Genomic DNA, 18,209 nt, shown 5'->3' on the forward strand with positions numbered 1-18,209 from the left:
GCAGGGTCAGCGCATCCCCCCTTAGCGAACCCAAGGGGCCGCACCCTCGATTGTGTGCAACTAACAAACCATCGTCTAGGTAAGAGGTCACCTAGAGTGTTGCCGTTGGGTTGTTATGTCCGACTCATCGGCATGTGGAACAATATTTTGTGCTTCGGGCACGATTTGTAATGAGAGCCCTTGTTATGAGGACACATGTTGCGGTTTAGAGGGTATGCCCGCCCTTCTATCGGAATTTGCACATAGCCCCGCACTCCACCCTGGGTGCTGGTGTATGCATAATGCGCATACGCACCACTGCCATCGTCGTGAGCCGGGGCGATCACATAACGATTCCGATAAGTGTGTTACAGTAGAGAATTACATACAAATAATACTGATGAGCTCGAGTTGATACGGTGACGACCCGTTTCCGAGTTGATACGTATGCTTACTACCTTAAATCAACTTCAGAGTGGTCGCTTCACAATCAAAATTGCTTTAGATAGTTAATTCTAGTAAAATCAATCATTATTTATGTATTACAGCACTTTTAGAAATGAATAAATGTTTGAATATTATGAATCTTCAAACCTGTATAACTCGGTTCAAAGCGATCCTACCGGTTTCGTGTCATACTAACTATTGCTTCAAATGGTTAGTTCTATCGATATATGCCACTTTTTTTTGTTGGCCGGCACTTTGAAAAAGGCCCAAAAATGTATGGAGCCTGGATGATCTCCTTTGTGAGCATATTGAGTAAGTCTGAGAATCGGCCAACATCTATTTTTTATACCCCTAAGTAACACTTTTTTTTATTTATATGGCAAGACAACGTTTGCCGGGTCAGATAGTACTTATAATAAATCTGTAGAGAAGTCAATTCTGTACACTGAATATATTAAAAAAAAAAAAAACCAATGGGGGATGTTAAGAAACAGATACTGATATCGAATCTGTAATTTATATATTTCTGTCTGTCTGTCGTCCGCCTTATGTGACGGCATCACGTAAAATCTACCGAATAGAATGCACTGAAATTTAGTATAGACATAGAATAAGTAGTAGAGCAACTTGTAGGATACTTTTATCGCATAAAATTTCAAAGATTTCTGAAAAATTGCAAAAATAAGCATATAAATCGTTTGAACCTGCGTTTCCCTAAAGAGACCATAGATGGCGTTGCAATCCATTCGCATTATAGTGAACGCGGCGCCGGCCGCATCGATTCCTGTTGTTCGCACCAACCAATAGATGGCGTTTTAGTCCGCAACACGGCATATTTTGCCTAATTAATTTATTTTGATTGCTTTATTGAATTTAGAAAGAAAGAAAAAATTATGTTATTATTAAAATAATAATTATAACCTGACACTGTACTATACACAAAAACTGTTATTCGCAAAACTTAATAATGTAATAATATTATTTTTGTTTTGGAATATTTTTTGATTGAAGTCGGTTTTTGTTTTTGTTAAAATGTTCGTTTTCTACATTTTCTGCAGTATCCGTATCCCCAGTGTTATTCGCTTTTGCTTTATTATACCTCATTATGGCGTCGTAACCGTGTTTTAGTATTTCTTTGTACTAATCGCTGAGAATACTTTCGATCCTATTGTAGTTTCCCGTTACTCAGTCATGTGATTCACGTTCCGTTTTTTGAAAGCGACATTTTTTTATTGCGAGCCGTATTTCTAGAGCTCTTTAAATATCCTTTTCTTTGCATGTTAATTGATCATGTTCGGTAAATGTAGTGATGTTTGAATGACGCGGTATTAATTTTAATTTTTCCTATGTTGGATATTAGTTTATTGAGCAGTGATAGCCGAGTGGTATAAGTTGACACCTCCCACGCCAGTGGTCGCAGGTTCGAACCCGAGGCAACACACCAATGACTTTTCGAAGTTATGTGTGTATTAGAAATAATTATCACATGCTCCAACGGTGAAGGAAAACATCGTGAGGAAACCTTGCATGCCTAAAAATTTGTTTAAAAACATTTATTGAGGGCATGCAAAGTCCCCAACCCGCACTTGGCCAGCGTGGTGGACTCAAGGCCTAACCCCTCCCTCACTACGGGAGGAGACCCTTGCCCAGCAGTGGGACATTAATGGGTTAAATTTATTTATTTATTATTAGTTTGTTTTTATGTAAAGAGATAAGAGAGATAAGAGAGTTTTCGAGAAATTTTAAGGATATAATTTTTAATGAGAGGGAAATTAGTACGGGTGTGTAGGTTTTTTATATAAGTGCGAAATGGTGTATTATAAGATATTTTTAAAGCTTTGTTTTGAACAACTTGTAGTTTTAAGTAATTAGTGTTGGATGGACTGCACCATGCAGGGGCGGCGTAGGTGAGACAGAGTCTTACAAGTGTTGAATAAATTTTTAACTTAGTTTTAGGTTTCAGATTTGAATTGCGGTTTAAAATTGGTTTTAAGGAATTAAGGGATCTAATGCCTTTCTTTACATTAAGCTTGATATTCTTGTTCCAGTTTAGACATTTGTCAAGAATTATACCTAAGTATTTTACAGAAGAACTCCATGGGATATTAAAATTATTGATTTGAATGGTTCTTGTGGGAACAAACCGTTTTTTTTTTAATAAAATAGCCTCAGTTTTTCGGGAATTGAGCTTAAGCTTCCAAGTAGTGAAATACTGACTCAAGAGATCTACGGACAATTGTAACCGTCCAATGACAATGTCAGTGTCATTATCTTTGGTGTAAGTCGCAGTGTCATCTGCGTATATTGCTAAGTTAGTGCGTGGCTGTTTAGGTATGTCATTAAGATATATGATAAAGAGTAATGGACCGAGGATGGATCCCTGAGAAACTCCAGCAGGGATGGTTCTGGAGGATGAGTTAAAGTTGTCGATGAAAACTGAGAAGGAGCGATCACTTAGATAGTTCTGGATTAATTTAACAATCGGAAGGGGTACCTTGTTTGTTATTAACTTGTGTAGTAAGCCCTCATGCCAGACAGTATCGAATGCTTTTTCAAGATCTAGCTGAATCATACCAGTAGAGGCCGTTACTTATCGCTTCAAAAACTCTAGTTAATTGTTGTGTGGTGGAATGTTCACTACGAAAACCGAACTATTCCGGAATCAGGTAAGGCTCAATAACTTTTGATAAACGTGATGAGATAACAGATTCTAGGAGTTTGCTTAAGGCTGGCAAGAGACTAATAGGACGAAAGCTACTAGCCAAGTTCTCGTCTTTACCTGGTTTTCTAATGGCTATGACTTTGGCATGTTTTAATGCAATTGGAAAATATCTTATGCGGAGACAACCATTAAAGATTTTAGAGATTTGCACGATACTTTTTTGTGAGAGGTTTTTAAGCATGCCATTGCCTAAACCGTCATAACCAGGTGCTTTGTGAGGTTTTATTTTTTCAAGAGTTTTGAGATCTCCTTTGGCCTGACTAACGGTGGATAGCCTACGTTTTGATGAGAATTGAGTTGATCGATCGATTTTTTAACAGCTGATTCAGTGTCCGGATCACTGGACCATATTTTAGTGAGCTTCATATTTTCTACAAAAGCGTTAACCAAGGTTTCGCATTGTTCGGCGACTGATAACGTGACAGTATTATCAGTAACTATTAATGGTGATATTTGTGTTCGTTCACATCTTAAGCATTTTACAATACGCCATAAATCAGAGGACGGGTTGTCTACTTTTGCAAGTTTGTTATCCCAGATCTCGTCATTAAAAGCAATTAGCTCTGATTTAATAAGCGATTGCATGCTGTTCGCTTGTGTATAAAGGGAACGCCGTATTGAGGGATTTGGCTCTTTGAGGGCTAATTTACGAAGACGGTTTTTTATTTTAATATGAGTTTTAATGCGCTGGGGAAGCTTAGGTATACCATCTACGGTTGTTATAGGCACAGATTTATCTCGAGCATCTAGGACAGCACTCGTTAAGTTTGTGATAAGCATAGTCAATACTGTCTATCGATTCAAAAACTTCGGTGGAGAGAGATATATTTCGATTAAGAAGACTTCTAAAGCGATTCCAGTTTTCCGTTGATTGTAAGGAAGACTGGAAGGTGATTGGAGGATAATTGGCAAATGGTGTGAGGATTTGAGATGTCGTGGATACCTTTGACAATTGTGATATCGGGAGTAGATGGAGTGCGATCACTATGGTAATGGACTAGGGTGGGAGTAGGAAGTGCAAGAATATCGTACTCATTGTTAAGCATATGATCGAATAGTGTTTCGCCATGTCGATTTGAATGAGAGCAGTACCAATAAGGATGTTTAGTGTTAAAGTCTCCCATTAAGAGTACCTTTTGATTTATATTAAGTAATAGATCTAAGTCAGACCTTAAGAGACGCAGATTTGGTGATTGGTATGCTTCCAGTTCTCTTCCGACCTATTTCCATTCTACCTTTTCTCTCCAAAGTGCTGGAGGCTTGTGTGCACAAACAATTAACACAGTTTGTGTTAGGTAACAACTTACTTAGCCCACTACAATCCGGGTTCAGGCCAGGTCACAGCACTACGTCGGCACTCCTTAAGGTGACTGGCGATATTAGGGCGGGGATGGAGGATACTAAAGTCACTGTTATGGCTTTGGTAGACTTCTCGAACGCCTTTAATACCGTCAGTCATGATATCCTTCTCTCTATCCTTTCCCATCTTAACATATCTTCCGGTGCGCTAAATTGGTTTTCCTCTTATCTTCAAGGGCGCTAGCAATCGGTTCACTTCGGTGAATCTTCATCGAGCTGGCGGGAACTGGATTCTGGCGTCCCACAAGGCGGCATTCTTTCTCCTTTACTGTTTTCAATCTTCATCAATCTGGTAACCCAAAATCTTCGAGGAACGTATCATCTGTACGCTGATGACTTGCAACTTTATTCGCAAGAGTTCGTGGACTCTATATCGACAGCGGTAGACGTCGTGAATGGTGATCTTGAACACGTCAAGTGCTGGTCTGAGAAGTTTGGCTTGGCCGTTAACCCTGCTAAATGTCAGGCTATAGTGGTAGGCAGCCACCGCAATATTAGCCGATTAGGTCATCTTCATGTACCACCCATAGTCTTTAATGGCTCAACCATTGAAATGACGTCTTCAGTGAGGGATTAAGGTCTTAACATTGATTCTACGATGAGTTGGAAAGTCCAAATAACCAATGTTTGTCTTAGAGTGACTAGCACACTGCGGGCTTTATATCGCCTCAAGAACTTTCTGACATCTAGGACCAAAGCCATGCTTGTGCAGACCTTAATATTCCCTCTGATCGACTATGGTGATGTGTGTTACTTCGACCTGAATGCAGATCTCCTCAACAAACTTGACCGCCTTCTTAACAACTGCATTCGATTTATTTTCAACCTACGCAAGTATGATCATGTATCTACTTATCGCTCTCAACTTAGGTGGCTACCAATTCGGTGGCTAACATCAGGTACAGGATCTGTGTGATATCGTACTATTTGCTGATGATACGTCGCTTATATTTAAAGTAGATCGTAAGAAATCAGATTTTGACGATGTAAATGGTGCTCTTACACAGGTTCTTGATTGGTTTACAGCCAACAATTTGTTGTTGAATTCAAAGAAAACAAAATGCGTTAGATTTACCATGACTAGACACAATTTTTATAATTAAAAAAAGAGCAATTCGCGCTATTTGCGGCTTAGGAGCGCGGGTCTCACTGCGGGAGGTATTTGGGAAAATAGGTATACTGACGGTGGCATCACAGTATATTTTAGCATATAACCGCTTTAGGGTCGTTATCAGAATTCATTTTTAACAAGTGGGCGAGGAGTCGAAATGACAATCAAATTTCTTCCAACAATTATAATTATCACTGAATAAACTAGCTGACAATCAAATTATAGCTTAAAGGCTTGAACATTCACTTTAAATTACGTAATCAGTACTAGTTATAATAAAATCTACACGGATTAACAAGATATTCAGCGATTCGTCGCAAACGTGGTGCGCTGGCCGTCATCCGTTGTGAAGTGACGTTAAGATGACCGCCACGCTACCATCGACACGACGCTCCGCTAGAGTGACATTTGACAAGTCAAATCACTCTTGACATTGACAAGTTTGTGAAGCGCCGTCACGGCCGGACTGACTTTCGACCGTCCTCGGGCGTCTGTAAGTTTCTGGAATCAAAGGAAGTTCCAACAACTTAGACATCCGCTCGTCCATCCTGCAAGTAACTTAATTAGCAACGTCACGAGTGGGACATTATGATCTGGACCGGACGAGTGTATCCCTTCAATCAAACCGTCGGAGGTATGACCCGGATTGCACTATCCTTTCGACCAGTCACACAAGGCAAGTCTCTTGGTTCAAACCAGAGTACATACTTCAGTTCTTTGATACTCAAAATGACTTGGACCGGACGAGAGTGTCCCTTCAACCAACCTCCACAGTGTTGGCCCGGACGACTCTGTCCCTTCGACCAGTCAGCCACATACACGCAATACACCTTACATCTAGACCAAGCTAGTGCATCCTTTCAACCAACCTTACCAGGTCTGGCCCGGACGGCACTACTTGACTAGGCTAGACTAGAAATTTTACTGCTGGTTGGGCATTTCACATAACAACGCACCTAGGACGACATACCTTCTTGATGAGTATCTATTTCGTTTTGATCATCCCATGCTGTTATAGTGCGCGAATCAGCAGATATAGTATCCGAGCACACGGTCAAGGTTTCACAGTCGTTCGAAGCTAACGTGTCAGCCAGATCAGGCACCGAGACTACATCATCCGGCGCCGTCTCGGCCTCATCGTAGTTCAAGAGATTGGTAGTAATTTCAAGTAAGCCATTGTGCCCCTGAGGCACTGGGCGTAAATTTTCGTGGGCGTACTTATATATTCGATGAGAACCACCTAAACTCCTCAATTCATACCGGTCGTTATCTAATACCGATGTTATAACAAATGGGCCCTTGAACCTTCTGTCCAATTTAGTTTGATTTCGTTCACTGGTCTTAAGGAATACGAAATCACCCATAGAGAACGGTTTTATAATTGCGCGACCTTTGTTAAAACGGCTTACTTCAGATTTTGCTGCTTTTTCAATATTAGCCGACGCGTCTTGCCGTATAGTATCTAAATCTAAACGTTCTTGCTGACCATGAACTTCCGAGTTCAATTTAGACATGCCTAGTGACTGACTTCGAATCCCTAACATAAGCTCTGTGGGTGAATATTTAGTTACGGTAGATTTGGTACTATTAAGAGTGAGTTGGATGTTCCCTAGTTCATCACGCCATGTTTTATTTGGATCGTTTTCAACAATGGTTAACAAACTTTTGAGAGTACGCATAACCCTTTCCACTTGCCTGTTTGCCCTACTGGAGCCCGTCGCGATGAAATGGAGTTCAATTTTATGTTCCGTGCAGAAATTCTTAAAGTCGGTGCTGACATAGCAGCGACCTTGGTCAGCAATTATTCGCTTAGGAGCTCCAAAAAGACAAACAGCTTTGTGAATCGCGTTAACAGCGCTTTTGGCGTCAAGAGAAGAAGTATGTTCCAGTAGGATATATTTAGTAAAACCGTCAATAATTACTGAGCAATATTCCTTTCGGTCGCTCTTGCCGCTAAGCTTACCCGTAAAGTCAATGTGAATAGTGTGCCACGGGACAGACACTTTAGGGATTGGATGAAGTTGGACAGGTTGTGCCCCTGATGGACCCTTCGACGCTTTACAAATGATACAGGAATCAATAAACTTACGCACGCATTTCGACATTTCGGGAAACCAATACTGTTCATAGAGTTTGTCTAACGTTTTATCTTTGCCCAGATGTTGGATCTCACTATGGATATGATTAATTAGTGTCCAGATTAAAGACCGCGGAACTACTGGCAACCACGAAACGGTTTTATTTCGGGAGATTTTTCTGTAAAGTACGCCTTCCCTAACGTCATACGTCTGAGCCAATGAATCAGGAAAACCGTTTTCGTTGTGTTTCGTGATAAGGTCTTGTATTTCTTGATCGCGTTTCTGCTCGACAGAAAGCCAATCTTGGTGGAGCTCAATATAATGAACTGTCCTCGTCTGTGAGTTCTCGGAGGTCGAGTTAGCAACACTAGCGTTATTAGGGAGAGGGTTTCGCGAGAAATAGTCAGCGTGTTCCATGCCCCGCCCTTCGCGATATACAATGTCAAAATCATACGCCTGCAAGAAAGCCCACCATCTGTGGACGCGAGGGGTAAGGTCCTTTTTTGACTTTGAAGCCTTTAATGAGTTGCAATTCGTATACACCACAAAATTTCTACCGTAAAGGTAATGTCGGAAGTGCTCTACCGCGCGTACAACGGCTAGAGTCTCCAATTCATACGAGTGATACCGCGACTCAGCATCAGATGTACGGCGGCTGTAATACTCTATTACATGGGGTAGATTATTTTTCCTTTGAATGAGAATCGCTCCATAACCCTCGGAACTGGCGTCGGTATGTAATTCTACCGGTAGTTCGGGATCAAAAATTGTCAAAACCGGTTCGGATGTTAGGATGCCTATTATAGTACTACGTATTTGTTCATGCTTTTGGGTCCATATGATAGGCAAGACCCAGAAACTGTCGGACTTGAGTAGCCGTTTTTGGTTGGGGAGAATTTGACAACGCTAATATTTTGCGAGAGTTTGGTCTTACTTCACCTGATTGGAGGGAGAACCCAAGGTAGTCTATTTTCTGTTTCAAAAATTTACATTTTTGGAGATTTAATGTGAACCCAGCTCTAGTTAATGCACTTAGCACCATATCTAACCGCTTTAGCCCAACAGTAATCACGGCTGAATGACACAGTACGTCGTCCATATAAATGAGCGGTTTATCTGTAAGATGACTCAAAGCCCGAGTGATGCATCTCTGATAAACAGATGGGGCATTTCGCAACCCAAAAGGCATCGCGAGGTACTCATATTGCCCATCGGGCGTTACAAATGCTGTTCTCTCTACAGAATCAGGGTGCATCATTATACCGTGGAACCCGGAAGCCATATCTAATAGGGAGAACCAACTAGCCCCGGCAAGCTGATCTATGTGTTCCTCAATGCGCGGCAAAGGATAATGGTCAGGCTGAGTGTTTGAGTTCAACTCTCGGTAGTCAACACATAACCTGTACGAGTTATCCTTCTTTTTTACTAACAATATTGGGCTAGCAAAGGGGGAAGAGCTTTCCCGGATAACCCCAGCATCGAGTAATTGTTGAACTTTTTCTCTCACTATTAGTTTTTCAGCCGGCGCTAACCTATACGGACACCGTTGTACAATTTTATTTGGATCTATTAAATTAATTTCACATTTCCCTGTTGAGACCCGTCGAGACGGAATACCATTAGCGAAAGAGTCGGAATATTTATCTAAAAGTGACATAAGCGATGCTTTGTCCTTTCCTTCTAAATACGTGTCAATTTTTGACAAGTCCAACTTGTCTCAAAATCAAAATCAAATCATTTATTCATTTAGGTCAAATATTGACACTTATGATAGTCGTTACAATTACTGAATCTACCACTAGCTCGGAAAGGGGGTAGAGCCTTATGAGAAGAGCTAGCGAGAAACTCACGGCCACTCTTTTCAATCGCCAAAAAGTTTTACAATGTGGTTGATACAATAATTGATCATGCGAGGAGCTGCCAACAATCAGCGATATAGACTAAACGTCAATTAAGTTAAATGAACATAGCTAGGTTATTTATTAGTCTCTGATCATACCGTATGTTGGGAGCACCTACTAGCATGTGATAATAAGAATATGGGCAGCAAGTGAGCACTCTGGTTGTGAACATTATAAAAGAAAAAAAGTGACAGTTTTATGAATAACATCAAATTGTACGTAACATCACCTATTTGCATCATTAATTGCCCATATTTTACAATATTTAGACCTACTGCTACTGAGTTTATACAATTTATAGCAAAGTTCCCTAATTTCAAAGAATCCTAATCAAGCGAGCGACTAATCCCAAGAGCTATTGTCGTTTAGATACTCATCAATTCTGTAATAAGCTTTCCTAACGAGATGTTCCTTAACAGCAACTTTGAATTTTGGCAGGGGTAAATCCATGATGTGCTTTGGAAGCTTGTTGAAGAAACGAATGCCGAGACCTACAAACGAATTGTGCACCTTGTGTAAACGATGATGGGGACCTACTAATTTGTGTCTGTTTCTAGTGTTGTAATTGTGTCTATCGCTATTTGTTGCAAAAGTCCCTAAATTTTGTTTTATATACAACAAGTTTGCAAGCACATACTGTGATGACACCGTCAGTATCCCTATCTGCCCAAAAAGCTCTCTCAAGGAGTCTCGCGCTCCTAAACTATAAATTGCACGGATAGCTCTTTTTTGAAGGACAAAAATAACATCTATATCAGCAGCCTTACCCCACAGTAATATACCGTAAGACATGACGCTGTGAAAATAACTAAAGTAAACCAGTCTTGCCGCATCCACACCAGCAAACTGTCTTACTTTTCTGATTGCGTACGCGGCGGAGCTGAGTCTCCCCGAGAGATGCGCTATTTGAGTGCCCCATTGGAGCTTGCTATCCAGACTGATACCTAAAAAAGTTGCCGAATCTACCAAATCGATAGTTTGCCCATTTACGACTATGTTAGTACCTAAATTCCTCGCGTTGGGCATAGTGAACCTAATGCACTTAGTTTTGTCAGAATTTAATAACAGATTATTACAAGTGAACCAGTTGTGGACCTGTTCAAGAATACTATTGATATCAATAAAACAAGACTTCGAACGATCTACTTTAAAAATGAGTGAAGTGTCATCTGCAAATAATATAATATCACATAAGTCCTGCACCTGAAAGGGGAGATCGTTTATATATACGAGAAAAAGAAACGGACCGAGTATCGAACCCTGAGGCACGCCGAGAGAAACAGCTGAACCTGAAGACCTTACACCATTGATATCTACTCGTTGAATCCTATTACTCAAATATGACGCAAGTAAATCGAGCGCTGTATCCCTAATTCCATAGTGGTTTAGTTTCCTAAGGAGCGTATTATGTTGGACACAGTCAAATGCTTTGGAGAGATCGCAGAACACCCCAATGGCGTCCTGGGATGTCTCCCAAGCATCATAGATATGCTTGACGAGCGAAATACCTGCATCGATCGTTGACCTACCCTTTGTGAAACCATACTGTTTACCATGAAATAGCTGATTCGAGTTAAAGTGACTTTCGAGCTGCTCTAATATGACCTTTTCGAAGATTTTGCTAACTGCAGGCAAGATGGAAATGGGCCTGAAATTGCTGGGCTCACTCTTAGATCCCTTCTTAAAGAGTGGTACTACTTTACTGTGTTTCATTAAGTCCGGAAACACACCAGCATCTACGCACCTATTAAATATTAAAGCCAAATGGGAGGCTATTTCCAGGATGATACTTTCTACTAATTTAACAGAGATGCCCCAGAGGTCAGGTGTTTTTTTGGAGTTGAGCGACCTAAAAGCCTTAACTACATCATTAGAGTTGATATGTTTGAAGAAAAAAACACTACCACACTCTTCTACACTATTTCGAAGTAAACATTCTGCCTTGGCAGGACAGGAATTCAAGGAGCTAGTTGTAGCTGTGGGAATATCAGCGAAGAAAGTATTGAACGTCTGAGCAACCTCTAAGTTGTTGGTGATAATCGTGTCATTTACTTTCAGTTCAAAATTATTTTCGCGCTGGATAGCACGACCTGTTTCGTTGTTAATGATATTCCATGTGGTTTTGATCGTATTGTCTGAGCTTTTAATTTTGTTGCTTAAGTGTAAGGATTTAGCAGCAACACAAGTTCTCTTAAAAATTTTTGAATAGTTCCTAACGTATTCAAGAAATTTAGGATTAAAATTGAACTGTTTCATGGAATAAAGCTCATACAACCTAGCTCTACTTTTATAAATACCTGCTGTCGCCCAATCGCAAAATTTGAGTTTCCTATTGTTATCTAGTATGGTTTTCTCTTTGAAGATAGTTTTGAACTTGGATTCAATAATGTTGAATAACGATGTGTAAAGGTTATCCGGGTGTTCTTCGGTGTCGTCTAACTTCGTCATAGCACTAGCTATCTCACTATTAAATAATACTAAACGATCCCTAGTAATAGGCCTACAAGTAATTTTCTTTAACCTATTATCTACCCTAACAGGAAATATAGCCTTCTGTCCACAATGGTCCGATGTTAATTCACTTAAGATTTCCCTACCTAAGCATTCGCAGTTGCAGAATATATTGTCCAAGCATGTAGCAGAATGTGCAGTGATTCTAGTGGGCTCATTAAATAAAAAAACTAAATTAAATGATTTAAATAATGACTTAAGTCTCGTACTAGTCGAAGATTGCTCAAGTAAATTTACATTAAAATCACCACACACTACTACATACTTGTTGCTTATACTTAAACGCTTTAATATGTCCTCCATTATCGACTCAAATAAAGTAAACTCACTATTTGGTGGTCTATATATACAAACTACTATGTGTCGCTCTAACTCGACACAGGAAATCTCAGCCGTGCGTTCTATTGACAAATTAACTATGTCCCTACGTTCTTTACATTTAATACTGTTAGCTACCATAATCAGTGAACCACCATGTCTAGCTTTGTTCCTAATATACGCACTAATAATTGTATAAAACTCATTGTTTATTGCTATTTGTTCCGTGTGTAGCCAATGCTCAGTCACACAGAAAATACCTACATTATGTTTTTGTAAAAACAATTCTACTTCTAATTCCTTGCTGGATAAACCTTGTATGTTTTGATGTACTAAATTTAATGAGCCTAGCTGTTTATCCATTGTCCTACCTGTCAGTTTAAAGAATCGGATACATTATTCGTAACCTTGTCGCTAACTACACTATCTATACATTTAATCACAGTATTGTTAGAATAACTACACAATACTGGGTCGTCCCTTAACCTAAACTGCGTTATAGCACCTATAACTGTGTTAATATTATAAGCTAACAATGTAGCAATTTGTCGTTTGTCCGAACTATTAAGAAACATAGTTTCTTGAGTATAAATAAAACTACTAATAAACTTATTAGTGTCAAAAAACAATAACTTATCACTATGATAAGATGTCATTAAATGTAATTGATTATTCAACCTATGTATACGCCTATTTTCCCTTTCTGTAAGAGATTGTGAGTACGGGAATGCGCAGATAATTAATTTACCTAAATCTAATTGCAATAAACTGCTAATACTATCAATAATATCAGTTTTATCTAAACCTAAACTATCACCTATCAGTAAAACTACTGTTGTATTTATATCTACGCGAGTGTTCCTAATTCTATCTACTATTTGATTTAATTTGAGGTTATGGTAACAGTTATTTTTAAAACTACAATGTAAGTTGTTGTTTATTATAGGTCCTAAGTTAATGCCTAACTTATCTGAGAACATAGCTACTCTGTTCTTTGTGTTAAGATCTATAAAGGAAGAGGGAATACAGTCAGATGAGTCGGTCAGTGAAGTCTCAGTACCTAAACTAATTTGAGGTTCTAACTGTTCTAAGTCACAAGGGGGTCCCTGAGACTGAGAACACCTAGTGCATGGAGTGCTATCAGCTAAGGCCCTAACACGCTCTAAATTTTCCCTGCCAACTTTAGCAATCTCATCGTATTTTAGTATGTAATCATGAGTTTCACGTTCATAATCTAAGGTAATTTTTGTTAATTTAGATTCTAGGTATGAGATTTGTGACTTAAGGTCAAGAGTGTGTCTGTCATACATTAGCCTACTGGAGATGAGTTCTTCACTACAACTATTGACTTCTAAAACTAGTTCCCTACGTTCCTCAATCAAATCTTTATTTGATTTAACCAATAATCTAAGTTTGTTAAATTTCTTGAGTTTTAATTCTAATTTTTTAATTATCTTACTAATTCTAGTGAATTTCCTAAACTTTTTATTGCTTCTAACTCTAGTTAACAAAGATTTACAGCCTATAAGCTCAGAATACAAATGATGAGTTGCACTACTGTCAAATGATTGTATTGACCGTTCCAATGAGATGATCTTAGTGTGGGCTTCATGCAGGCTTGTCTCTAGCTCATTTATGCGGCTCAGAGACCACTCATAGGTCTCATTACAGCTGCCAAATGAGCTGACTTCGTGTTGTAGCCTGTCCCGCTGATCCAGTAAGTCCATATTTTCAATATGGAGCTCAGCAAGTTCCCCCTTCAGTGATACAACCTTGTGGTTAACCTCGCTGATCTCTTCTTCACAGTCAACACGCTCCCTCAACAGCAGGCTGTTCTCATCTTTGCACTTCTTGAGCTCGAGCAGAGCAAGTTTAAGCTTGTTCTCAGTATCCTTTGCTGTTGCCTTCCTGGTCATCATGGTTGATATTAACAACAAAGGATCTGAAATGTTATAAAGAAAGTTGAGATATACAGCAGAATATAGAGAGAATTAGTTGGGGAAAGTTAGTATGTATTGAGATGGTCTATGTTAGTATTGTTAATAGTTCTAGAAGAAATATACACAAAGTAACTAACAAAAGAAAGAGGAAAACACAGATAAAGATATAGGGGATAAATAATAAGGGGTTAGTTGGACCTTACAGTTAAATAATCTATAATTACAATGATATTACACAATGTTTTTTAAGTGGGTAGGTTTAGACCAAAAAAATTAATAAAATAAAAAAACTATAGCGTTGCAGTTAGTAGGAAACCTAACAATTAGACTCTTACAATACTAATTAAACTGAATGGTATAAGGGCAATAAGCTACAATGGAAGAATATAACACTGAATCAGTGCTGCGTTGATTCAATGTTGAAGAGTATGGCGGTAGTGAGCCTGAATATGCTACACTTTATCTAGCGGATTTTCGATAAATCTAAGAAGTCTATAATAACAAGCGATACGAAATACTCCCTGTATTTATCAAACACTTATTCCTTGTTTGAATTTGAAATACGTTGACGCCTTGACACTTGGTTGGCGTAATTATATTGTTGTCTTAATCACACTTTTCCATCTTGATTGACTATTATATTAGCAGAAGACAACCTAATTGCACTTATTTACAACTTTTAGACACAATTATTGACAAATACGTAATAAATAAATAAAAATCGAATTTTAAAACTGAGAGCAAAAATTTCAAGTCACTACACCAGTGTTGCCAGCCTAAAAAAAAACCTGTCTTACTTAAGGTCACAATAATGACTTTGTTCTTTCGAAAAGAACACAAGATTATCGTTGTCAATCTTAACGCACAGGCCTAGGTCGAATATATCCCTACCAACGAAAATAGGATCGGAAATATGAGTGTCGGGAACTACATGAAAAAGGAGGTTTATAGTAAGTTCATCAATTGTCACTTGGCTTTGAACTTGAGTGGTACATTTTACGTCATTACCACCTATGCCACTCAGATAAACAAGACCTTCACGCGCAGTGCCCCCGAGTTTTTCACAAAAACTCTCTTTTACGAGAGAGCAGGATGATCCACTATCAAACAAAAAGGAAACGATCTCACCGGATGATGTCTTCAGGGTGCCCCTGGATGAACGGTGCTCGCATCGGTGAACTTCCTTGACCGCGGCTCCACTATTACTCTTCCTGTCTGGACAGACAGTCGCCACGTGACTAGACTGACCACACACGTAGCAGGTCACAACTGGTCTCTTCTCCGTAGAACGTGATGAGCTTGAAGCCTCTTGAGTTTTCGGTTCAGCATCATTACGTCTTTTTCGGCACTCCGCTATACGATGTCCAGTCAACCCGCAGTAATGACATTTTCCAGGAAATTTTTCAGCCAACCGAGCTCGTTTGGCTTCAGGTCCTTGGGCTTCAGCATCCAAACGTCTCTTCAGTGATATTCCACCAAGGATTCGGAACAATTGGGCACGACCCGTGACTGTCTGTGCGTTAAGTTCTCGACGTATCAAGTTGTCCTTCTGGCATAATACCGATATCACAAATCCAGTAATCACTTCTTCACACATCGTCGATTGAGGTATCTTCTCAATAAGATTCCATAAACGAAGAGCGGACTCGGATGCCGTCTCTTTAGCTCCTATTTGGAATCGCCAGACGTCGTCAAAATAATCTTGGATAAGCTTGGGTTTCAAAAATCTTGCGATTAAAATTTCTTTGACAGACTCCCATGTAATTTCATCCAAATTTAGCTTCGTGATATATGTCGCTGCGCGACCCTTAAGCGCACCCGTTAAGGCTACAAGTAAGTCAACTCCTTCCAGACGTTTACTTTGCACGATTACCTCCGTTACTTTACACCAATCATCGATATCTGATTCCGTGTCATCTGGGTCGAATTTCAAAAGTGGTGAACGGTTATTACTCACCACTGGCGCTTGCACAGCTAAGACTCGAGCAAGCAGCGTTTCCATGCTACACAAAAGTTTTTCGGCGTACGTTATTTCGGGTATCTTTTCCTCATTTCGAGATTCGTTCGATCCCACTTCTGATATAACCGCTTTAGGGTCGTTATCAGAATTCATTTTTAACAAGTGGGCGAGGAGTCGAAATGACAATCAAATTTCTTCCAACAATTATAATTATCACTGAATAAACTAGCTGACAATCAAATTATAGCTTAAAGGCTTGAACATTCACTTTAAATTACGTAATCAGTACTAGTTATAATAAAATCTACACGGATTAACAAGATATTCAGCGATTCGTCGCAAACGTGGTGCGCTGGCCGTCATCCGTTGTGAAGTGACGTTAAGATGACCGCCACGCTACCATCGACACGACGCTCCGCTAGAGTGACATTTGACAAGTCAAATCACTCTTGACATTGACAAGTTTGTGAAGCGCCGTCAAGCAAATTTGATGTTTATCAAACAAAACATCAGTTCGTTTGCTAAAAATAGTGACATTCATAACATTAATACCAGAAATAAGCACAAATTAGTAGGTCCCTGCAATAGATTGCAAAAAGTACACAACTCATTTGCAGGTCTTGGTGTTCGGTTGTATAACAAACTTCCCAGTAGTGTTATGGATCTTCCCCAACAAAAATTCAAAGTAGTTGTTAAAGACTATCTCATTAAAAGGGGTTATTATAAAGTTGACGATTATTTAATGGATAAACAACCCTGGGATTAGTTGCGCGTTCTACACAAATAAAGATTAAATATCTATTTATGTATATATGTTACTGTAAAAGCCCGAACGGTGGTAAATCCTAAGATTTTCCGGTATAACCTAAGATTTACCAACTGGCAATGGTAAAAGTCCGAATAATTATTTTATTTCGAACTTTTACCTATATTCACTTGATGATATCGAGATGTCGCCGGAGCCCCGCTTCGCGGGGCTCCTCCTTCTGGGTGGTTAAAAAAAAATAACCACGAAGGCTAAGGTGGGAGCTTCGCTTCGCTCGCTCCCACCTTAGCCTTCTAACCTAACCTACCCATGTCGCTATGCCCAAAACTCCTTCTTTATAACAATGTCACAGTATATAATTACACCGTGAAATAGTTATAAACATAATTATGTAGGAGGATTTTTTTATATATCGTAACATAGTTTTTAAACTCTGGCTTGTTCGGACTTTTACCATTGAGAGTTGGTAAATCTTAGGTTTTACCGGAAAATCTTAGGATTTACCACAGTTCGGGCTTTTACAGTAACATATATACATCTTTGCATTGTATAAATATAAATCTGTAATTTAACTCTGTAACAGAGAGGTATCGCACGAGTCTCAGTGGTATTCATTATCTTTTTTTTTTTGTTGAAACGGTGGGCTCCCATGCCAAGGTTCGTCATGCTCACTAAAATGTCATTGCTTGCGGCGGCGTCGTGTGCCGGGTCACCCCCTTCCCTCTAATGTGTGCGAAGGGGGTGATGGCTGGTCCATGCGTCATACTCGTGTACGGGTGCTGCTTGGGGTGACTGGTCGTCCTGGTTATGGCGAGTTTGCCAAAATTTTCAAGAAAATACATATAAATCAATATAATTAATTCATTGTGCCATAGTATGCTCTTGAGATGCCTCTTATGATTGCAATACTATCATTGTGTAGGTAGATGCTCCCGTCATGCTTCCAATACACTTGTTATCGTGCTTACTAGCACCTTAATATTATATTGATTTAATTTAATTTATCTTATGATCAAAGTGTTTTCGGTGGTGTTGGTAGCAGCTCCTTACATAATCAATGATTTATACCAGACATAATTATATTGTTAAACCCATTTGGCGATTAAAAAGAGTGGCC

At 39.4% G+C, this 18,209-nt stretch overlaps 1 protein-coding gene across 1 annotated transcript; it reads right to left on the minus strand.

Annotated features, from left to right (window-relative positions):
* Window positions 1-8,516: 8,516 nt before the first annotated feature.
* LOC142985971 (uncharacterized) lies at window positions 8,517-16,479 on the minus strand. The gene is made up of 3 exons (XM_076134206.1): window positions 15,495-16,479; window positions 14,005-14,368; window positions 8,517-9,228 (listed from the first exon to the last, which is right to left on the minus strand). The coding sequence occupies exons 1-3, from the start codon at window positions 16,477-16,479 to the stop codon at window positions 8,517-8,519; spliced, it is 2,061 nt and encodes a 686-aa protein (XP_075990321.1).
* Window positions 16,480-18,209: the final 1,730 nt, after the last annotated feature.

This window comes from Anticarsia gemmatalis, chromosome W, assembly GCF_050436995.1.
Source record: "Anticarsia gemmatalis isolate Benzon Research Colony breed Stoneville strain chromosome W, ilAntGemm2 primary, whole genome shotgun sequence".
Lineage (NCBI taxonomy): Eukaryota > Metazoa > Arthropoda > Insecta > Lepidoptera > Erebidae > Anticarsia > Anticarsia gemmatalis.